Source organism: Passer domesticus, chromosome 6, assembly GCF_036417665.1.
Source record: "Passer domesticus isolate bPasDom1 chromosome 6, bPasDom1.hap1, whole genome shotgun sequence".
NCBI classification, from domain to species: domain Eukaryota; kingdom Metazoa; phylum Chordata; class Aves; order Passeriformes; family Passeridae; genus Passer; species Passer domesticus.
Window position 1 is genome coordinate 55,925,572 of NC_087479.1, and position 19,043 is coordinate 55,944,614.

The window sequence follows — 19,043 nt, forward strand, 5'->3', positions numbered from 1 at the left end:
GAGGACTTTGGATGTAAATATATCCTACCATAATTCAACTAATAAATTTCTAACTGTTCAGGTTCTCATGCTGTATTTATCAGTTGATCTGATAATGAAATGACATAAATGTGTAATTCAAGATTACAAATCATCTCATCAAGGATATGTGGAGCTGTGTGTATCTGGTCTGTTCTTTGGAATGGTTGATTTGGTATCCTGAATCATATGGTTTACATCTGTCCTTTACACAAAACTATTTTAAGATCTTATGTTTGTTAACTAAATTTTTGTCCAGGCAGCTTGATTTAGGAGTAATGGGTTTTGGCTAGAGGTAATTGAATGTGACAGATTTTAATTATTGATTTTCTATAGTTACCATCAAAGGGCTTTGACTGTCATATTCAGCAATAAACATGTCAACAAGCAAGTGAACCACATCAGTATCTTGGAGAAATCTGGTACCCCATTCCACACACTACATGGAGGAGGGAATGGTTTTTCTAGATCAGGCCATATTTGAAAAAGCTGCTTTTTTGGGTACTCCCTGGTGTCCTTTACAACTTCCTGCAGAAATGCCTGGTTTTCCAGTTAAATTGGTTAGTCTAATGAAAGATATAATAAGGTTTTTTTAAATATATAACTTTTATATCAAAGTTATATATAACATATTATATATTATATTTAATATATAACAAAACATATATTTTATTATGTATCTTATATGTGATATATAAAACAGTTATAAACTTTTTATGGCTTATTAGATATATCTAATAAAATATATAATAAATTATATATGTATGGTCTGAAAAATCTGTTATCAGGTAAATCTTTACTTGGAACCAACATTAAAATATTACTATAACATCTTTAAAAAAGTAAATATGCCTCAAATTCAGACACACAAATAATTTCATTTTTAGCTAAGGCTAGTGCTTCATCCCCACAAGACATGATGGAGTCTTTTAAGTGTTCATCATTAGATTCTTTACAATTAAAAATTGAATTTAGCTGATTAATTTCTGCTGAAGTTGTTGCTTTTCTCGTTCAGAAGACTGCTAGTGATTTTTTCCTATTGAAAAAATAAAATTCTGGCACAAATATCCTATGGCAGTGTAGGGGGAAAAGCAAAAAACATGGGAAAAAATAGGGGGTTAGTAGCAAAACAACTAGGACTTTAGGGACAGGTTTAATGATCAATGTCAGTTGTCAAGTTTCAGAATGAAACTTAAGTTTCAGGCATGGTTTTTCAAAAATATTTTAGGAAAGCCTACACATAATTTAAATGGTTATTATCCACGAGGCTGTGAGATAATTTGTATTGGTCAGAAATAACCATAGACACTTGTAATAACACATAAATAACAAAAGTAATTATACATGGAATTAATAAAGTTGGCTACTGTCATAATATTCTAACCTTTATGGGAAAGTTAATAATTTAAAAATGCCTAAAGAGGGTCAGGAAAAACCCTTCAGGGCTTAGCTTCACATACAGTTGCCTTTGTATTTATTTGAGAGGGGATAGAAATGTCACCAGTGCTGAAGGGGACACAAATACTCATTTTGATTTCAGTTGTGGGCCCAGTGCAGGCAGCTCCCACTGCAGGTACTGAGAATGCTGCTCCTCTAACAGGATTAAAATTCTGCATGGTCACTTGCTCAACATTATTTTAGATGCAGCAAGTTTAATAAGACCAATTTTTATTTTTTTTTCCATGAGAAAGGCTACTAGGCTGTGAGATTTCTACATAAATGTCCTGATGTGAGCATTCCACAAAATGGTTTCTGGAAAACTGTCACCATAAGCTGGTTCCCAAATACATGGGAGTACACAAATAGAGAGTAAAAAAATGTCAAAACATTCTAGCAGCGCGATGAAAATCTGCTTCTGGCTTTTCTTGGCACAGTTTTGTTGTGTTTTGGTGAGCTGCTTTTTGATTAGTGGAAGGAGCCCGTTTGGGTTTGGTATTTAAGGTCACTGGGCAGGGACAAAAGCTCTTGGCCTCATCGGTGAGGGGAGGATGTCAAGGAGCTGGAACGGGCTCTGTGCCCAGTGACAGGGCCAGAGGTAACTGTACAAACTGAAACACTGGAGCTTCCTTCTGAAGGTAAGGGAACTTTCTTGTGCTTTTTTAAACTGGGTGTTGGAACCCTGGGTGCTGAGAATTTCAGACTTTCTGTGCTGCCAGGCACTGATCCCCAAGAGAACACTGCATTGACCTGAAGCCATGGAGAAGGCTTCCAAAATGGAATGGCAGAACTGGGATTGTGGGTGTGGAGTTGGAATAGAAGTGTGTGATATCACATGGTGGGAAACTGAGTGTTTAAGGGTTTAGAATACAGTAATATATATAAAGCAAGATAGAAGTTTTATGGTCGGTGGTCCTCCTTCTTCACCTTCTTCTCCATGGGTTAGGGTTGTTTTGTGTAATTGGATAAAAAAGTCCACATTGGGGGGCACGGGTGGTTGGTTATTGGGTTAAAAGTAAAAATAGTTTAGGTGTCATTTCTTAATCAGACAGTTTATCCTTAAAAGGCCTTGTAGACATAGATATGGCTCCATTTTCAGTTTGTTAGAGTGAAGTGCTGTAGAACTCAGAGTTTGTGAGACTGTAACATGGATAAAAGCTAATAAACATCTGAGCCCCAACAAGAAATACCATCTCACACTTTTAATCCTGACCCTGACAAAAAACAAGACTCCACAACTGGGCACTGGCACAGGGTGCCCAGAGAGGCTGTGGGGTCTCTGCTTATGGAGATTTGCAGGGCTGGCAGCAGTGTCCCTGCTGGGGGTGGGAGGCACTCAGTGCCTGACCTCCTCCCAGCCTCACCATCCTCTGGTTCTGTGATACTGTCTTCCAGCAGAGCCCAAGCCCTGATGTTTCCACTTGATCTCAACTTTCTGAGCTCTGAGGTTTCTATTCGGCTCCTTAGCTGTTTCTGTTGTGTTCCCTGGTTTGCCTCAGTAATCCATTTCTCTGTGGAATTGAGATCTTGGACTTCAGCCGTTTCCTTTCCTGGCTCGCAGTAGAGGGAGCTGTGTGGTGGCCTCTTATCTTTCTCCTGCAGCATTTTCATTTAAAATTTGTAATGTTCCTGCTGAGCATCTGTTATCAAAGCAGAGAAGACAAAACTGTGTCTTGGAAAGGTTTAATTTTCTAACAAAATGGAGCTTGTGTATCCATGCAGGTGCTCCCAATGTAGGGAATAACATGCTCTGGCTCCATGATTCAGAAGGCTGAACAAATGCTTTATTAAGCTATAATATATTACATTACACTATATTACTACTATACTAATACAATACTGAAGAACAACTTGTGACCCTTTCAGACAGTCATGACACAGATTTGACCTAACTGGTCAATCAGTCCAAACAACCATCAGCAGAGTCCAATTAACAAATCACTTTGGGTAAACAATGCCCATAACACATTCCACATGTGCCAGCAACAGGAGCAGTGAATAGAGATAAGAATTGTTTTCTCTTCTTGCTCTGAGTTCTCACTGCCTTCCCCAGGAAAAATCCTGGGAGAGAGAGTTATGGCTGTGGAGGTCTATTTGTAAACTTTGAGTTTGTTGCTGTGATACAGGCAGTTTCTATTTGGTATGGATTTGCTTGATCCACAAGGAACTTGTTTGTGATTGTGGGAGAGTTGCTTGAATACTTACTGTGAAAAAGGGATTTTTAAGTTTTTGTTAGACATGTAATTTTGAAAATTCAACTTATTTGCAGTGGTATACAGAAGACAACTTTAACTGAGAGAGGTGCTTTTATCTAAGCAGATAGAATGGTTATTAGGGTTCATAATAGATCACATTTTTACTGTTTTTCATGTATTTTTCCTGCATATTGTGCTGGGGTGTTTTTTTATATTGATTTATATTGATTATAGTTTCTAGTAAATGACCAAGGACATTACACCCATATAAAGAGTAAAGTGAGTATTACTGGTTTTGAAGAAGTCATCAAACAAAAGTTTTGATGGTTTTAGTCCAAATGAGAGAATTCCACACGTGTGAGGCAAAGGCAAAGCCAACATTGCTCTGTTGAAGATGAAGTAATTCTTTGCTGTGTTGTAAAAGATGGTTCTAAAAACACTTGTAGACTAGACAGAAGTTTTTCAGAAAAATTTTATGAAGATCAGTAATGAAAAGCTGCCTAAACAGTCTCTCTGCCTAAAAAAATATGCAAAAAATTTAGTTCAGCAGTCTTCCTATGAAGAGTGTTCCAGCAAGGAGTAGTGGTACAAATTCTGTTACTTTTTTCTTTATGGCTCTCTCCTTGTTTCCAGCAGAATTTAGTTATTTCAGAATTCAGTTTAGTGACTCAGGTCTCTATCTCAGGTATATATACAATTCTTGAGATTTCTATCAAAGGCAAAATATTTCACAGTGGATGCCAAACTCTAATGTTTAGTGAGAGTCCCTTTTTGGGAACATAATCTGTATTACTCTGGGCAGGTCAGCAGGCAATTAATTGACTTATTCTTGAGGAGAGCTTCATGTTGTCACATTCATACAAAGCTATTGGTGTGTGTTGGAGAAAGTTACTGAACCCTGCCTCAAGGTGGTTTGAAGATGCTTTCTATAAAATTCTTTATTTCCTCTTCTTTTTTTGTCTGGAGATTGAAAAGTTGAATGTGAAAAGTCTTCTGGAGTTCCCTTGCTTCTGGATCTTGGGGAGAAATTTTGGTTTTTTTTAAATTTAAAAAGATGTATTAGGAGAAGGGACTTAATGTGGTGGGTTTGGCTGTGCCTGTGACAGAAGGAATTTGTGTGACATGGAGGATGGCAGGGCCTTCTACAGCCTCTGCCATAAATGCACGAGGCAATTAAAACGGCAGTAAATATCTGGAAGAGGCTCCAATCTTTCACATTGGAAGGTGCTGCCACGACAGAAGGGGCCATCTTAATTGTGGTGCAGCTCATACATTTCCTTCTCTAAGGAACAGGGGTTTTGGTGATGCTTGCTTGGATTATTTCATCATTGCCTCATTTCCTCAGGTATTTGAGATCTTGTCTGCTATTTCATTTCTATCCAGACTTCCTTTTGTTGTGTTTCCTCATGCTTATCTAAAGAGGAGCTAGAGGTGAAATGTTTTTCATCTCTATGCATTAATATTAAATTGTTTCTCTAGACAAAGATGCGTTTTATTTTGTTTTTGTGAATTATTATTAACATATTAATGAAGATGCTCTGTGGGGTCACTCAAATTTTTTTCTTAATGAAGTAGTGATCAAGCAGTAAATGATATAAACAAGTGAATCACTTGTTCTGCCTTTTTCCCACGTGCATTTTGCAAGTTTGTGATTGGCAGTTGTGAAAGAGCTGAGCTATTCCAGTGGAATGGATTAAACAGGAGGGTTGAATCATGGTGCATGAATGTTTTTGAGACAGTCTTGCTTTTGTTCAACATAAATCTTGTGCATTTAATCCCTATACTCTTTGTGTCCATAATTAAGATTTTTGTTTTACTAAACAAAAAAGAGCTTCCTATTAAGTTCTAGTAAGGACATCAGCCGAATTTCCCCACATTATTTAACTGTTTACTGTATCCTTCTTTCTCTTTTCATACCAAGAGTTTGGGTTTATGGTGATTGCAGGTCAATTTCAGAAATTAAGGTACTCTGATTTATTTCTTAGATTTTTCTCTAAGAAAAGAAGAATTCAGTAAATCAGGCAAAAGATGGTTGAGTTTGAGAATTTTTGAGTTTGAGAATTTTTGAGTTTGAGAATTAAGAATGAAATTTAAGTAACCAGTGTGTTGATAGAGTTTTGGGCATGTTTACTTATTTGTGTAGGGAGACAGAGGCCCCATGGAACAGGACAGGCTTTTAATTGTCATTGAACAAGAGATGAGAAATTCTGTTCTCTGTTAAATGCTTTTAAGGTACACTAGGAAAATTAAGTTTTAGGGTTCCGTTATTAATCAGTTATGAATTTTCTTGCTCTTTTGAGCATCTAGGCCACAAGTACATGAAGGATGTGATGGTTTTAAAGGCCTGGCAAATTTGATTTTCCTTTATAAGTTCTTAGATTATGCTGTGGTGGAATCACCATTGTCATCATTGTAGTTTGGGGGTTTTTTTCCCAATGCTGAACTGTCCAAGTTCTCTACAAAAATGCTTATGATTAACTTTTTGTATAAGAAATGTTACAAAAATGATTATACCAATTATGCAAGGGAAGGCAAAATAAAAATACTGCTGGCATAAGGTCACTTTGACATGGTTGATTTTGCACAAAAGAGTACTGAAGAATCTAAATAAAAGAAAATCACAATGCCATGGTATATGTACACCACAGGAAATACATTTACAACACAAACAGATATAAAAATTGCAGGTGTAGGAAGGAAAGTGAGCAACTTTTGGATGCTCTGTAAATTCCTTCAAGAAACAACACACACAAGAAGGCACCTCAAGGCACTTTGCCTCAACTTCAAGCCAGGTGGGTGATGCTTTTAAAAACTGGTTTCTTGTAAAAGCAATCAAAACCTTTTTTAATGCATATACCTTTATGTTGGAAAGCATAGACACCGAAGTGCACGATGAAACCTGCAAGAGCATAGGAACAAAAATGATACAGAGTAGGAAGCCGGGAAGATTAAACAATATGCTATTTAATGCTACTAAAATTAGTCATTATTATAAAGGCTCTTTACAGATTATTTTTTTCTATAAACAGCTTTATTACACTGGGTGATGTGGGATTTTTTTCATGGTTTTTTACAACATTGCAGAGTGAAACAAAAAAATATCAAATGACCACGTGCTACCAAGCTGCTGTGAAAACATCTGTTTAGGATTAATTTAGAGAATTCTTTCAACCAAAAAGTATGTGTACATATTTATCACTTTAATAAAGATATATTCAATTAATTTTGAAAACCAGAGTAGAAAATTAATTTCCCTCCCACAGTCTTAATGAAGAAATAAAGGAACTAATTTCCCATTGCTGTTAGAGGGGTAATCCACTCCTTCACATATTAAGAAATTAATGTAACGCATCCAGTCAGCCAAAGAGGCTCTGATTCTTCCCCTCCCCCTAATCTCTTACACCAGTTTATTTTGTGCAACGGAATTATGAAAAACAAAATTGGAAGAGACTTAAGTCCTTTCAAGTCTTTCAGATTTCATTACATTCTTATTTTAGATCTGTTGCTGTTTCCAGGAATATAATCCATTGACTTTGATGGTGTTTGCTAGTTTTAGTTTTCTTTTAAGAGAAAAAGAAGAAATTTCATTTATAAAAGAAACTTATATATTTATAAATATATGAAACAATACATTATTGTTAATAATAACAATAAATATTTTTTTAATCATACACCCAGTTTTTAAAAATGCCAGAAAAATATTAAGGAAGTATTGTTACAGGCTTTATATCCCTTTGTAGCATTTGTGGGGTTTTATGTGATCAAAAAGTCATCCTTTTTATTTGAACTAAATATAGAAGAAATGTATTTTCTTGTGTTCATTTAATTTACTAAAAATCTGATACCATTTTGTAATTCTAGGAATATATGTGAACAGAATTTTATAATAGAAAAAGAGGTCAAGATGTTATTTTAAGGTATTGGACGTGGGTAGTTGAGAGATAGATGTTCAGAATTATGTTCTTAAGACAAATTTTTGACCCACATAAGCAGTTTTATTTCTTTATTTATTAAATGACACTTCCTACACAAGTGAGAGTGTGAGAGCAGTTTGTCCTTAATGTAAGAAAACCATGAGGTGATGTAAATGTTCTTTTAAGGATGCAATTTGCATTAAAAAAAAAAAAAAAGTTTTGAAACTTGTCACTTGTAGCAGATTTTGGGGGGGTTAATCTTTGTTTGATGGTGAGTAATGTTCAGTGAAGCAGCTCACTGTGTACACAGCTTATGAATAGCATCATTGATAGCAAAAAGCTACAGGGTAAGTATACATTTAATTGATTTCTTGATCAGGAATGCTTCTGTAACAGGCAGAACAATGGAGCTTTATTACTGCTTGGATGGTTGATGTGAATGTGGAATAATTGAGAAAATGGGAAGATGTCCAGAGCAAGAAGCACTGAAAAAACAGCTGCTCTAAGGAGATCTAACACATGAAGCTTTTTGGCAAGAACTGAGATCACAGAAACTGAAATTTGATTTATAAATCAAAGATGAGTCCATAAACGTGGTTTTGGTGTGTAGGGATAATGGAAAGAAACAAAATTCCCTCTTCTGCATTCCTTTCCCCACCCCTTGGTTTGAGCAAAAGTAACAAAAACAGTGCAGGAAGACCTAAGGACTCATTTAACATGGGAGAAAGAGATAAGTAATTATTCTCTTCATGAAGGGAATATTTTATTTTTCTTCCATGTGTGCAACACACTGTCTCAGTAGTTATTTTTTATTATCTATAAGAGCCATTGATTCCAACAGGAGAGGAGCAATGTGTCTCTCAGGGCTGTATTCCTGGTTTTTCTTATATCATTTTGATGTTTGTATGCAGCTATTATTTTCAAAAATTAATCCCAGTGGCAAGTTATTTTAATATTTGTGGAAGATCTCATTCACAGCATTTCAATTTGAAAGTGTTTCCATATTTTCTTCTATAGATCTATTTCTCATAAACTCATTTTACTTAGCCAAAAACCATCACAACAAGACTGAAGCTGAATTAGGAAGCAACAGTCTAAATGCAGTAGTTAATAATTTGAAAGAACATAGCAAAAATTTTTGGGACAAGAGTTCTGTTGTGTTTCTGAGAGCTCGACACAAAAAAAGGTGAAAGGCTGAAGAAAAGTCCACTTCCTGTAGTCCATCTGTAACGGAATTTTCCTTTCAGATGCCTGGTCTGATCATATTAAAGAGATACAGAAAAATTATTATGAATGGAAAATAATATATTATTAATGGAACAATAAAATGGAGTTTTGTAAATGCAAGCCAAATAGGAGAACAGTTTCCATTTTCTCACTTGGACACCTTCACCATCTCTAATTTGTTTGTAGAACATATTAAGGCAAGCTCAGCATTAAAAACCATCTCAGTGGGTTTTTTTTTTTTAGTTATATGGGAAACTCCTATTGGAGCATAACTTCAAAAATGTGGAAATATTAATACATAAAGCTTGGAAGTGTATCTGGTTGTTATTAAACTAAAAAAAAAACAGTTTTATTATCTGTAAGAATTTGTGCTTCAATTCTCTATTTTTAAAATAACTTAAAGTGAAAATACAAAGTTAATGTTTTCTTTGGTGGACTATGTTTATATTACCCTAGAGTTATGTTTGTACATAAGGGACTTTAAAACAAACAAGCAAACTCAACCAATGCAACACATACTGTTATAACTGTAAATATTGCTTCCTAAAGATAGGATTTGATGGACTTCAGAATTGCTAAATGAATCTCACATTACTGTTGCGTGAAATACCTCAACAATGATACTGTTAAGTATAAATTAATCTAATTTGGGTTAAATTTCATGCAGCGGCGGCTGACCTTAAGGGACGTCCTGGCTAGCTGTGGGGCACTCTCCCGATTCCGGGCTCGGTTAGGAGAGCGCCTAAGGCTTTCGCCTTGCGAGACGAGGAACCGCGGTAAAGAGAAAGCTGCTACCCCAGAGGAGATAAAAGAGACGGACTCCAGCGGCAGTGCAACCTGGATTTAACGACTCCAGGGGAACCACTCCCTGAAGACAATCAACTGGGCGCCGACCTGGCTTTATAAAGATGGGCGGATACAGAGAATTAATGCGGTCTTCAGCAAATGAAAAGTAAGGTGGGAGTGGTGGGAGGATAACAGACATATAGGGAAACCAATGGGGGAAGATCAGGGGCGGAGTCCTGGGCCCTGATCCAATCACTCGATGCCCAAGATGGAAGATTCTAGACAGAAGGGTTGGGGCACCGAGTGACGGACAGGGAACCAGGGAGGGACTGAGGGATGGATACATTAGTTACTAGGGGTAATGGGGAGGAGAGATTAGAGGAACGGGGCGATCAAGGAGAAGGAGAACCAGGGCAAAACCATTACAACTGAAAGGGGTATAAGGAACAAACCAAATCGGCATGTGGCATAACAAACACAGTACAACAATTTCACATTTCACTATCTAGTATACGTTCTGGTTAAAAAATGGGCACATGATCTAAAGCAGGTATTTACAATAAAGATAGATGCAGATTTGAGATGTCATCTGAAGATTTTAAAATCTTGTCTTTTCCTCAAAAAAGGGATTTTTTATTTTTTTCTTTTTAAGCATACACTTGCCTGATTAACACTTGGAACTCCTGGTGAAAACCATTAGAGGGATGACAAAGGTTTGCTTAGTGTGTTGATCTCCTTACACTGCCAAGTGTATTTTGAGGATTGGAGTGCTGTGCTGAGTCACAAACATCACAATTTCCAGCAGCTGCTGCAGCTAACATGTGCTGATCTGTTTTCTTTTGTGGATTTCAGCCCTAGGGTCAGCCTTCTGCTCCAGCTGTGGCCTTGGCAGGAATCCGTCTCCTCGTGCTGCTGGTGACAGGCCAAATTCTGTCCCTGTCCGGGAGATCCAGGTCACCATTTCAAGATTTCTGCAGAGGAATGCTTTCTGACCTGTGCTTTGGAAAATGTTCAGTTTCCAGGTATCGTTGTGTCAAATTATTATTTCAGGCTCTGCCAAGTAAATCTTAGGATTTCAGGGGAAAAAAGGCAATTAATTCCACAGTGACTGTGTTATCTTTCCATAAAGTGTGACTTGTGTGTGACATGAAATATACATAATTATTTGCTGTGGATTTTACTGAAAGACACTGGCAACATAAAACTTAGAGAAATGATGCTTTTGTGCTGTTGTTGATGACAATAACCGAGTGAAATAGAAACCATCTTAAATAAAACCCAACTTTTTGTACATTTATATTTGAATTTTAGCACAGAGAGGAAAAGAAGTAAAAAGGTTTCCTATACTGCACTCAAATTTGTGGGTTTTTTTTTCCTTTAAAACAGCATATGTATTTTTGCATGTCAGCTCTGTTTCCTACTGTCCATGAAATGAAATAATTGCTGGAAACTTATTTATTTGTTATGTTCTTTATCCCACTTACTTTTGCTTCTTTCAAATTTGATCAGGCAAAATTGATGGGTCCTAACAAGCAGTTATTAGGTAATTTCACCTTGCAATCCACATTAAACAGAAATCCTTGATAAATAAGTCCCTGCATAACTTTTGATTATAGGTCTTATTTTCACATTATATTTCTTTTATGCCTTGCCTGATTTGTATGACTTCGTATCCCCTTTCTTCCTCCTATGTCTAGGCCTTCTTGCATGCAGCTGTTCAGTGTTGATTTATTTATGTTATGTTGATAATTGTAATAATGAATGTTAAGTTATTCTCAGTTGCTGAGTTTGAGAACTATTCGGTTGGTAAAGACATAAGCTGACACTGTGGTAACAACTAGCAGCATACGAATTTGAAATTGTTCTAAATGAAACTTTAAAATCATTGTGGTGTTTCATTATATAGAGTTATTAAAAAAAGCTGGATATAAAAATTTCAGTTTTAATTCTCAGCATTTTCTGTGAATGTTGCAAAGCAGAGTTTGACAAACCATTCTGAGAATACTGTTTTGGTATTCTGTGTTGATGACGCTGCCCGAGAAAACCAAGTTTTAATGACAAATTATTTGGCCTGAGCAAGAGTACAGTTCTGAGCATCATCATCATCATCCTGCTTATCATTTGAATCATGTTCTTTCAGGTAAAAATATGTCTTTTACAGCTTGAGTGCTTTGGAAATGTTGATTTTGTTACAAAGCATTTTCTTTACCATGTGTGTTCCAGCAAAGCTGGGCTGGTTTCAGCCCAAAACTCAAATCTTCTTCTCCTTAGTGTTGTGTGCATTTTAACCAGCCATAAAATTGAACAACGTTGTAACGGCTTAAAAAAAGTCAAATAGGCAAATCTAATTTAGTATGTCAAAAAGCCGGAAGCCCAAAACAAACCCAAAGAACAAAGCAACAAATGTCTGGGAAAAAGTAAAACAAACTTGCAGGAAAATACTCATCTGCTCACAACTGTGTAGTGGGACGAGTGAGATGAGAAAAAATTGTCCGGTGCGTCTTGAAAACCAAGTGGTCTCCTGGCTTCCGTACACTTTAAAAGGCATTGACGTGGTGTCCGCAGCAGGCAGAGTGAAGGATCTGAGGGCACAGTGGAGGATTTGGGGTATTTTAACTGCGTTTTCGTACTTTGATGCCTCGTGAGCGTGCCCAGCCCGAGCCCCCCGCCGTGCCCGTCCCGCTGCCGCGCTCCCTCGGGGCACCAAGCGCGGCGGGCCCCGGGCTTGGGAAAGGGGCGGAGGGTTGGAATTACGGCTCTTTCCGGGGAGATTTCCACCTGGACTGGGTAGGGTGAGGCGTGCTGCTCTACGTGTCCTGGAACAAGGTGAAATCTGCGTTACGCGGAGCTGCGCTGCCCCTGGCCGTGGCCCGCCGGGCTCTGAGGGCAGCGCGGCCGCTGCCGGGGAGGTTCCGCTGCAGTGCGGGGCAAGGGCTCGGTGCTGCTGCTGCTGGAGAACAGCTTCCCCCCTGGAGCTGGGGAAAACAAGGTGGGTGTAGTTTTATGTCTTTTTTGTAGGTTGTTTTTTGGGTATTTTTTGAAAAAAAAAAAAAAAAAAAGGCAGTTTTCCAGCTGGGCTTCGGCGGCCGCAGCGCTGGTAATATCTTGGGCCTGCCCCAGAGAGAGCAGAGAGCGGTGTCTTTCCTTGATTTTAATATGCAGGGATTCGTGTCTTGCTTTTCATATGGATTGTTTATGTGTTGTCCCACCCAGAGTGTGGAAATGTTGATTGAATTTAGCCAGGCTGCTTGCCTTTGGGCATATATATGGTCATCTTCATCCTGCCACAGGACTGTGAGGAAAATAAGCGACCACCTGGGACAGCTCTGTCAGTGCTGGGGCAATTGTTTAATCTGAAAAAAACCCCAAGCTAAGTGTGAGACAACAGTAGAGTGCTTTGAGCAGCAAAATTAGGGAAGCTCTAATTTGTCATTCACTTAAGAATTAGAACAAATACAGAAGACATCCACATTTACTGAGGATTTCTAGTAAGATCTCATTCGTATATTTCACGTTTGTGGTGAAGGCTGACATGAAGGAGAGCTCTGACAGTACCATGTTCAGGATATTTGTGTCATCTTCAAAGTGTTGCTGGTTTTTTTCTTTCCTCTGTCTTTTGCATTCAGGTCTTTATTACAATGTAACGCAATTATGGTCTTCTAACGCATTTTTACAGAAGGGTCATGCATCCTGCCTTCTGTACCTGTTGATCGTGTATCAGGCTGGGTACCAAATGAAGGAGGAGGACTCCTGCCTGCTCTTTGCTGTTCTGGGATTTTGGGGATTCTGTGGCGTGGAGAGCAGATATAAAAGGTTGTGTTCTGGTACAAGGCTGCTCCTTGCCTTCTCCTGCCGTTCTTGGGCTCCCGTGGGAGCTGTTCCAAACCTGGTGCTGCAGGGGCATCTTTACTATAACTGAGAGTGAGACGCAGACGTAAAAAATTAGAACATTTTTACTGTGATGAGAGCTGATTTTTTTGTCCCTAATACTATTATCTGTAATGCTCAGGTAGCAGAGAAACAATTTTCATATATTATGCCCCACTGAAATAACAATATAATTCCTTTTGAAGCTTTATCAGAGAGATACCACATAAATACCAATACCACACAAATAGCAATGTTGGTATAAGTTGTGCTGAGGAATGGTTTGTGGAAGAAAAAGTAATACTTGTCAGACACATTTAAAAGAAGAGAGGATAAAAAAAGGAAACAAACCAGCCTTCAGGGAAATCGGTTCTTTCTAGATATAAAGTAGATACCCCCAAAGTGTGGGAAACAGGTTAAATATCAGTAGTGCCTGAACTTGCTGGCACAGCACAAATCTGTTAATTGCTGATATTATATTATTTTGGACTTGCCCCCTACTTGGTGGTGCTAATTATTTCCTTGTTTATACTTGGTAGAGGTATATTCCACAACTATCACTAGAAACAAGCAGGAGCTTGGAGTGCTCCCTGGACACAACCACTCTTTCTGCAGCGTTGCAGCACAGATTGCAGAAACAATCTGCTGGACGACATAATGCTTTGAAAAGTCTCAGATTTTATTAGAATTGTGGGAAGGGCATTAAACAAAGACCTCTCAGCTGCTAGAACCCTCGTATTTTCTTTGTCAAGAAGCAGTGCCTTCTTTGTGCTGGCAGGGCACTGCTGCCGGACAGGGGATTTCGGTGGAGCTCTCAGACCTTCGGGTAGCTTAGTCTTGCACTGATTTTTTTTGGAGAACAGTTCGGTTTTTACTCCGTGGCTGCAGCTGCAGTGCACCCAGGAGAGCACAGTTCAGGTGGATGTCGACTAGGTGGCAGCATGGTGTTTGGAACGGGCGCAAACTGCTTTTGGGCTCGCTGAAACACCCCTGCCTTCATCCTCTGCCGGTAAAATTTGGGTAAACTGACTTCTGTCCATCCCTTCCTCACTTCATATCTCTATGCTAACAGCTGAGAGGATGCTGACTAAATACTGAACAGTATTAGGATGGGAAGGCCAGGGAGGAGAATTTAATCCCACACACAAACATGCTGTAAGCAGAAAACAGTTTTACAGTCTGAATCAGAGGGCTGCTGTTTATGGTTTCCTCTTTTAATTTGAGCTGAAATGAGTTAAGATCTATTTTGCTAGTTTGTTAGTAATATTTTACTTGTGGCTGAAAAAAATCTTCAGTTATTATTTATGGTCTTACTGTAATAGTGTCCTGCAAAAGACAAACACAGAATACAGTATCATATGTAATTAGTTTTGATTACAGAAAGTAAGGATCCTGATAATACATATCTGTGTTGGCTCTGCTAACCAAATTATATGGTAGGAGAACTTAATCACCTGTTTTTGGTAGGAGAACTTAATCACCTGTTTTTGGAACGTGCTGGCTAGCTTGTGAAAGATTATGTTTTCACCAAAAGAATTCAGATTACTGAAGGCAACCTCTTGTAGTGGGGGCAAAAATGCAGATCGCAAGCAATGCAGTAATTGGGCAAGCAGCTCCAGTCTTTTGAATTTCATCCAAAATTCAACAGGCAGCTAACACAGTCTTTGGAGCATCTGACAAAATTCTTTAAAACTTCACCCCTCAATTACATTTGCTATATCTCTGTATTTGATGGGAGTAATCTTTACTGCATTGTGATCACTGAAGCTGATTTGGAGCAGTGCAATAATTTCTTGGAACTCCTGTTATCACATCAACATGAAGTATTGCAGCTTGAATGAAAAAGGGCTCTCAGAGGGACTTTCCCATATGCTTTCTGGGTCATCAGTTTGCTCTTCTCAGGAATGTGTTGTTCAGCTTTCCTTTTTTTTTTTTTTTTTTCAATTTACATGTTGAAACAGAGCTGGAAATGTGGAGGGAAAAAAAAATCCACTTAGAACTTTCTAGGAAATCGGGAAAAGCAAAACAACCAACCAATTGCTTCTTGACAAAGAAAATATGAGGGTTCTAGCAGCTGAGAGTTCTTTGTTTAATGCCTTTCCCACAATTCTCTTAAAATCTGAGACTTTTCAAGGCATTATGTCGTCCAGCAGATTGTTTCTGCAATCTGAAGCAATCTGTTTCAGCAGATTGCTTCCGAATCTTTTGTCAGCCAAGATTCCAAAGCAGCTTTTTAAGGACAATTGTTTTGCTCTCTTATGGAGCCAGTGTTGGTCTCCCACCCCAAAAGGACATGGTACTTTCCTAGGCTTTGAGAAAGGTAACTTGAGAACAAGTGTACAGCTTCTACATTCAAAATGGTTACACTTATCTAAAAGCTGAACAAATGCCATTGATTTTAGGCCAGAAACTGCCAGTACGAGAGATAAGGGCAGTTTGATGTGACTAGGGCTGCTTTATCTTTTGTGAACGCACTCGTGCTTCTTCTTTGCCAATCTTTTCCTTGGATAAGATGTGCTGAATTGTAGGATATTTCTTATATGGAGCATACATCTGTTATTTTAAGTCTTCAGTTGCTAGAGTGGCAAAGAACATCACCTTTGCTTTCTTTACTTCGTATTTTATATCCTGTTTCAGAGTTTGTCACGAGCCCTCTGGATGATTCTGTCCTGTGTAGTTAAGGAAAGCTAATAAAAATATAAACTCGATATGTAGGGAAGAACATGGAAAAGGTAAATACACCTACTTTTTGAGAGTAGATGCAGCAAAGTAGTATTAATGCTTCAGAGTAAAAGGCTGGAGAATGTTCTCCAGAATAGCCCTGAGGAAACAGTCTGGTCTGCAAAGGTGTTTTCCCAGCACAAATTGCACAGTGCTCGTCATGTTGTACTTGACTCTTCTGGGAGAAAAAGCAACATACAATCCAAATTTGTGCTCAGGACACATTTAAAAATCCCCTAGTTGCAAAGCCGAGGAAGAGAATTACTGTTCACTTTAATCCAGTAGAAGAGAGTTTTAACTGGATTTTTGTTTGTTATCAATGAGACAGTGAGATAGAAAGACCTTTTACACAACTTGGGACAAGTGTTCTTACATTGTGTGTGCTTACATAATGTATGAATAAAAGGTTCTATGGAACTTTAGTATAAAACAAAGATTACAATAAAATTAGTGTAAAGCTGTCCTTTCAAATAAGAGCTTTGCATTGACAGTGCTACCTGATTTACTTTAAAATGTTAAAAAATCATATAATCCTCTGTTTTCAAAAGCCACAAGTCTGCTGCATCCCTCATTCACCTGACTACAGAAATAAAAATATTAGGTTTTTATTGTCTTCTGGTTTTGAGTCTTTTTAGAGTCCACATCTTGATGTTCTATTTTTAGGAAGAGCATAGTTGTTTGTAAATGAACACAACACTAGTGTATTGGTCTTAGCTTTTAGAACAAATGGTCTTGTAAGATTGGCAGTATATTTTTGAAAAGTTTGGGGATATTTCGAAAAGTGATTAACTTGTAAAGTTTTTGAGGACTGGTAAGGAAATTTGGTTTTGTCTTGTATGATTCTATAATGAAAAATAATCATAATTGTGGATGACAGTGAGTAAATACAATATTTTAAATAAAACTGTAGAAGGGCATCTTTAAAAAAGAAGTTGCATGGCGGATCCCCTATTAGGAAGGAAGAATTTTTGTTAAATATCCCTGCGTTGTATACAGAGATGTAATTTCTGGAATTCCTAGTGGTATCACTGCCTTTCTGAGAACCTGCACTCCTGTGAAAGGTTTCATTTATGTGCTTTCATTTGTACGTGTGAATGGAGCCACTCTCAACTAAATCCTGAAAGAGCTGCAAAAGAAACTGCCCCAAAGGAAACAAAGCAGAGACTGAGCCCAGCACAGCTCGCTGGAGAGGGTGTGTTACACCCTGTGATTTGGGGTGTGCCCCTCATGTCGCCCCTTTTAGCCCTCTGGATCCCAAACTCAGCTCCTGGGTGTGGCTCTCTCACAGCTCGAAGGAGCTGCCCTTCTGGAGCTGTTCAGATGGACTCTGGGTGGGCAAACCCAGGGAGCTGGTTAGCTTTGGGTGATGTCTGGTGCACACAAATTGCTGCTTTTCTCACCAAAGATGGTATAATTCTTGTAGGAAGATGTGGGATGGAGGCGAAAATGAAAATTAACATTTGTCTGTCAATCCCTAAATGGAAGGATCAAACTCCAGGCAGGGTCAAACATAACTGCATTAAATATTTTTCAGCCTGTAGAAGGTTAAATAACCCTACCTACAGAAAATCTCTGGCTTTAAATTAGGGGCGGGGGGGGGGGAAAAGCACCAATAGTGATAGGGAGAAAGCTGCCTTCAAAAATAATCACTATTTTTTAAAATCTAATTGAGCCCAAGAAATTTAAGATCTAGTAAAATGCATGTTAGGCTACCTAAACCTTTACATACAGGTTCTTAGCAGTGGTTCTTAAAAAATGTGTCTCACTCTAGTTGTCTTTTCTGTAGTTGTCTTTACAGAGGCCATGTACCCAGTTGTTTCACAGTCCCCATTTTATGACACTGGTGCCAGTGGGTTTTCTTGTCATTCAGGAGTCCCACCTGCCTTATGTGAGACACACATGATGTGTGCAATCTGGGAAACAATGAACATGTGGTTTGTTTGCCCAGTTCCTTCTGGTGAGCTCCTCCTAGCAGAATGATGGGAGTCTTTTGGCCCTTTGGTACAGCTGACTGCTTGTTTTTTAATTCCTAAACTTACATCTGAGCTAAACTTCAGAAAATTGTAATACAGCTCAAGGATTTATCTAGTAGTTTTTTGGGTTTTTGATGCAACAATGGATTCTAGACAAATCTGCTTTCGGTTGTCTCCAATACAAGAAGGTGCTTGAACAGTACAAAAAAGACATTTCCTTAAAAAGTTCAAATGTGTGTGTAAGACTTACTGTTTTGTTTTTTATCAAACAGGCAGAGCCCCTAAATGTATTTAAGTCTTTAATGATCACAACGGGAACCTTATCCTGTGTAGGGGGATTATTGATTTATTTATAATACTTACATCGTGTATAAAATTCAGTCATATCGTGCCAATTTTTGTATAAATATTTTAGAAATACTTTTATTTAAAAGCAAACAGTGTTTTATACTCTTCAGTTTACCATGACAAAACTCTGGATTATACTTGTTACTCAGCAACCTGACTTGATAGTCCCACAGCAGCACTAACATCTTGACCATAGAGTAACTGAGCATGTTTAGATTTAAATCCTAGCTCTTAGCTGGACACACCTGTGGTGTGGGTGTATTAGGTACGCTCTGTGCCTGATGAATTCATTTCAGTTGCATACACTTTTGTACTGCTCTTCACAAATAGTCATAGAAATGTTTCTTACAGCTAAAATGTCAGTTTTAGTGGGCTGCATCTGAAGCACAGAGGTGATAGTGTTGACTCTTGTAATTTCTGTGCCTGCAGCTGGTGGGGATCGACATCTTTTTATGGTCATCCTTTTAATAAGAAGTTATTAGACTTATGCAGGTAAACTTTGTCCATTAATATTTTAATTCCTGAGTTTCACCAAGCACAGAATTTAATACTTAGGC

The 19,043-nt window shown here is 38.1% G+C and overlaps 1 protein-coding gene across 4 annotated transcripts in view; it reads left to right on the plus strand.

Moving 5' to 3' along the window:
* Positions 1-9,933: 9,933 nt before the first annotated feature.
* CCDC73 (coiled-coil domain containing 73) overlaps positions 9,934-19,043 on the plus strand; it is a 60,383-nt gene continuing 51,273 nt past the window's right edge. The window contains exons 1-2 of one of the 4 annotated variants that reach the window (XM_064425969.1): positions 9,934-10,014; positions 10,430-10,599. In XM_064425969.1, the coding sequence (XP_064282039.1) occupies positions 10,585-10,599 (15 nt within the window). In that variant the 5' untranslated portion in view covers positions 9,934-10,014; positions 10,430-10,584. Of the gene's footprint in view, positions 10,128-10,429; positions 10,600-12,462; positions 12,567-19,043 lie in introns of those variants that run through there. The other 3 variants (XM_064425970.1, XM_064425973.1, XM_064425972.1) reach the window with 3 other exon arrangements.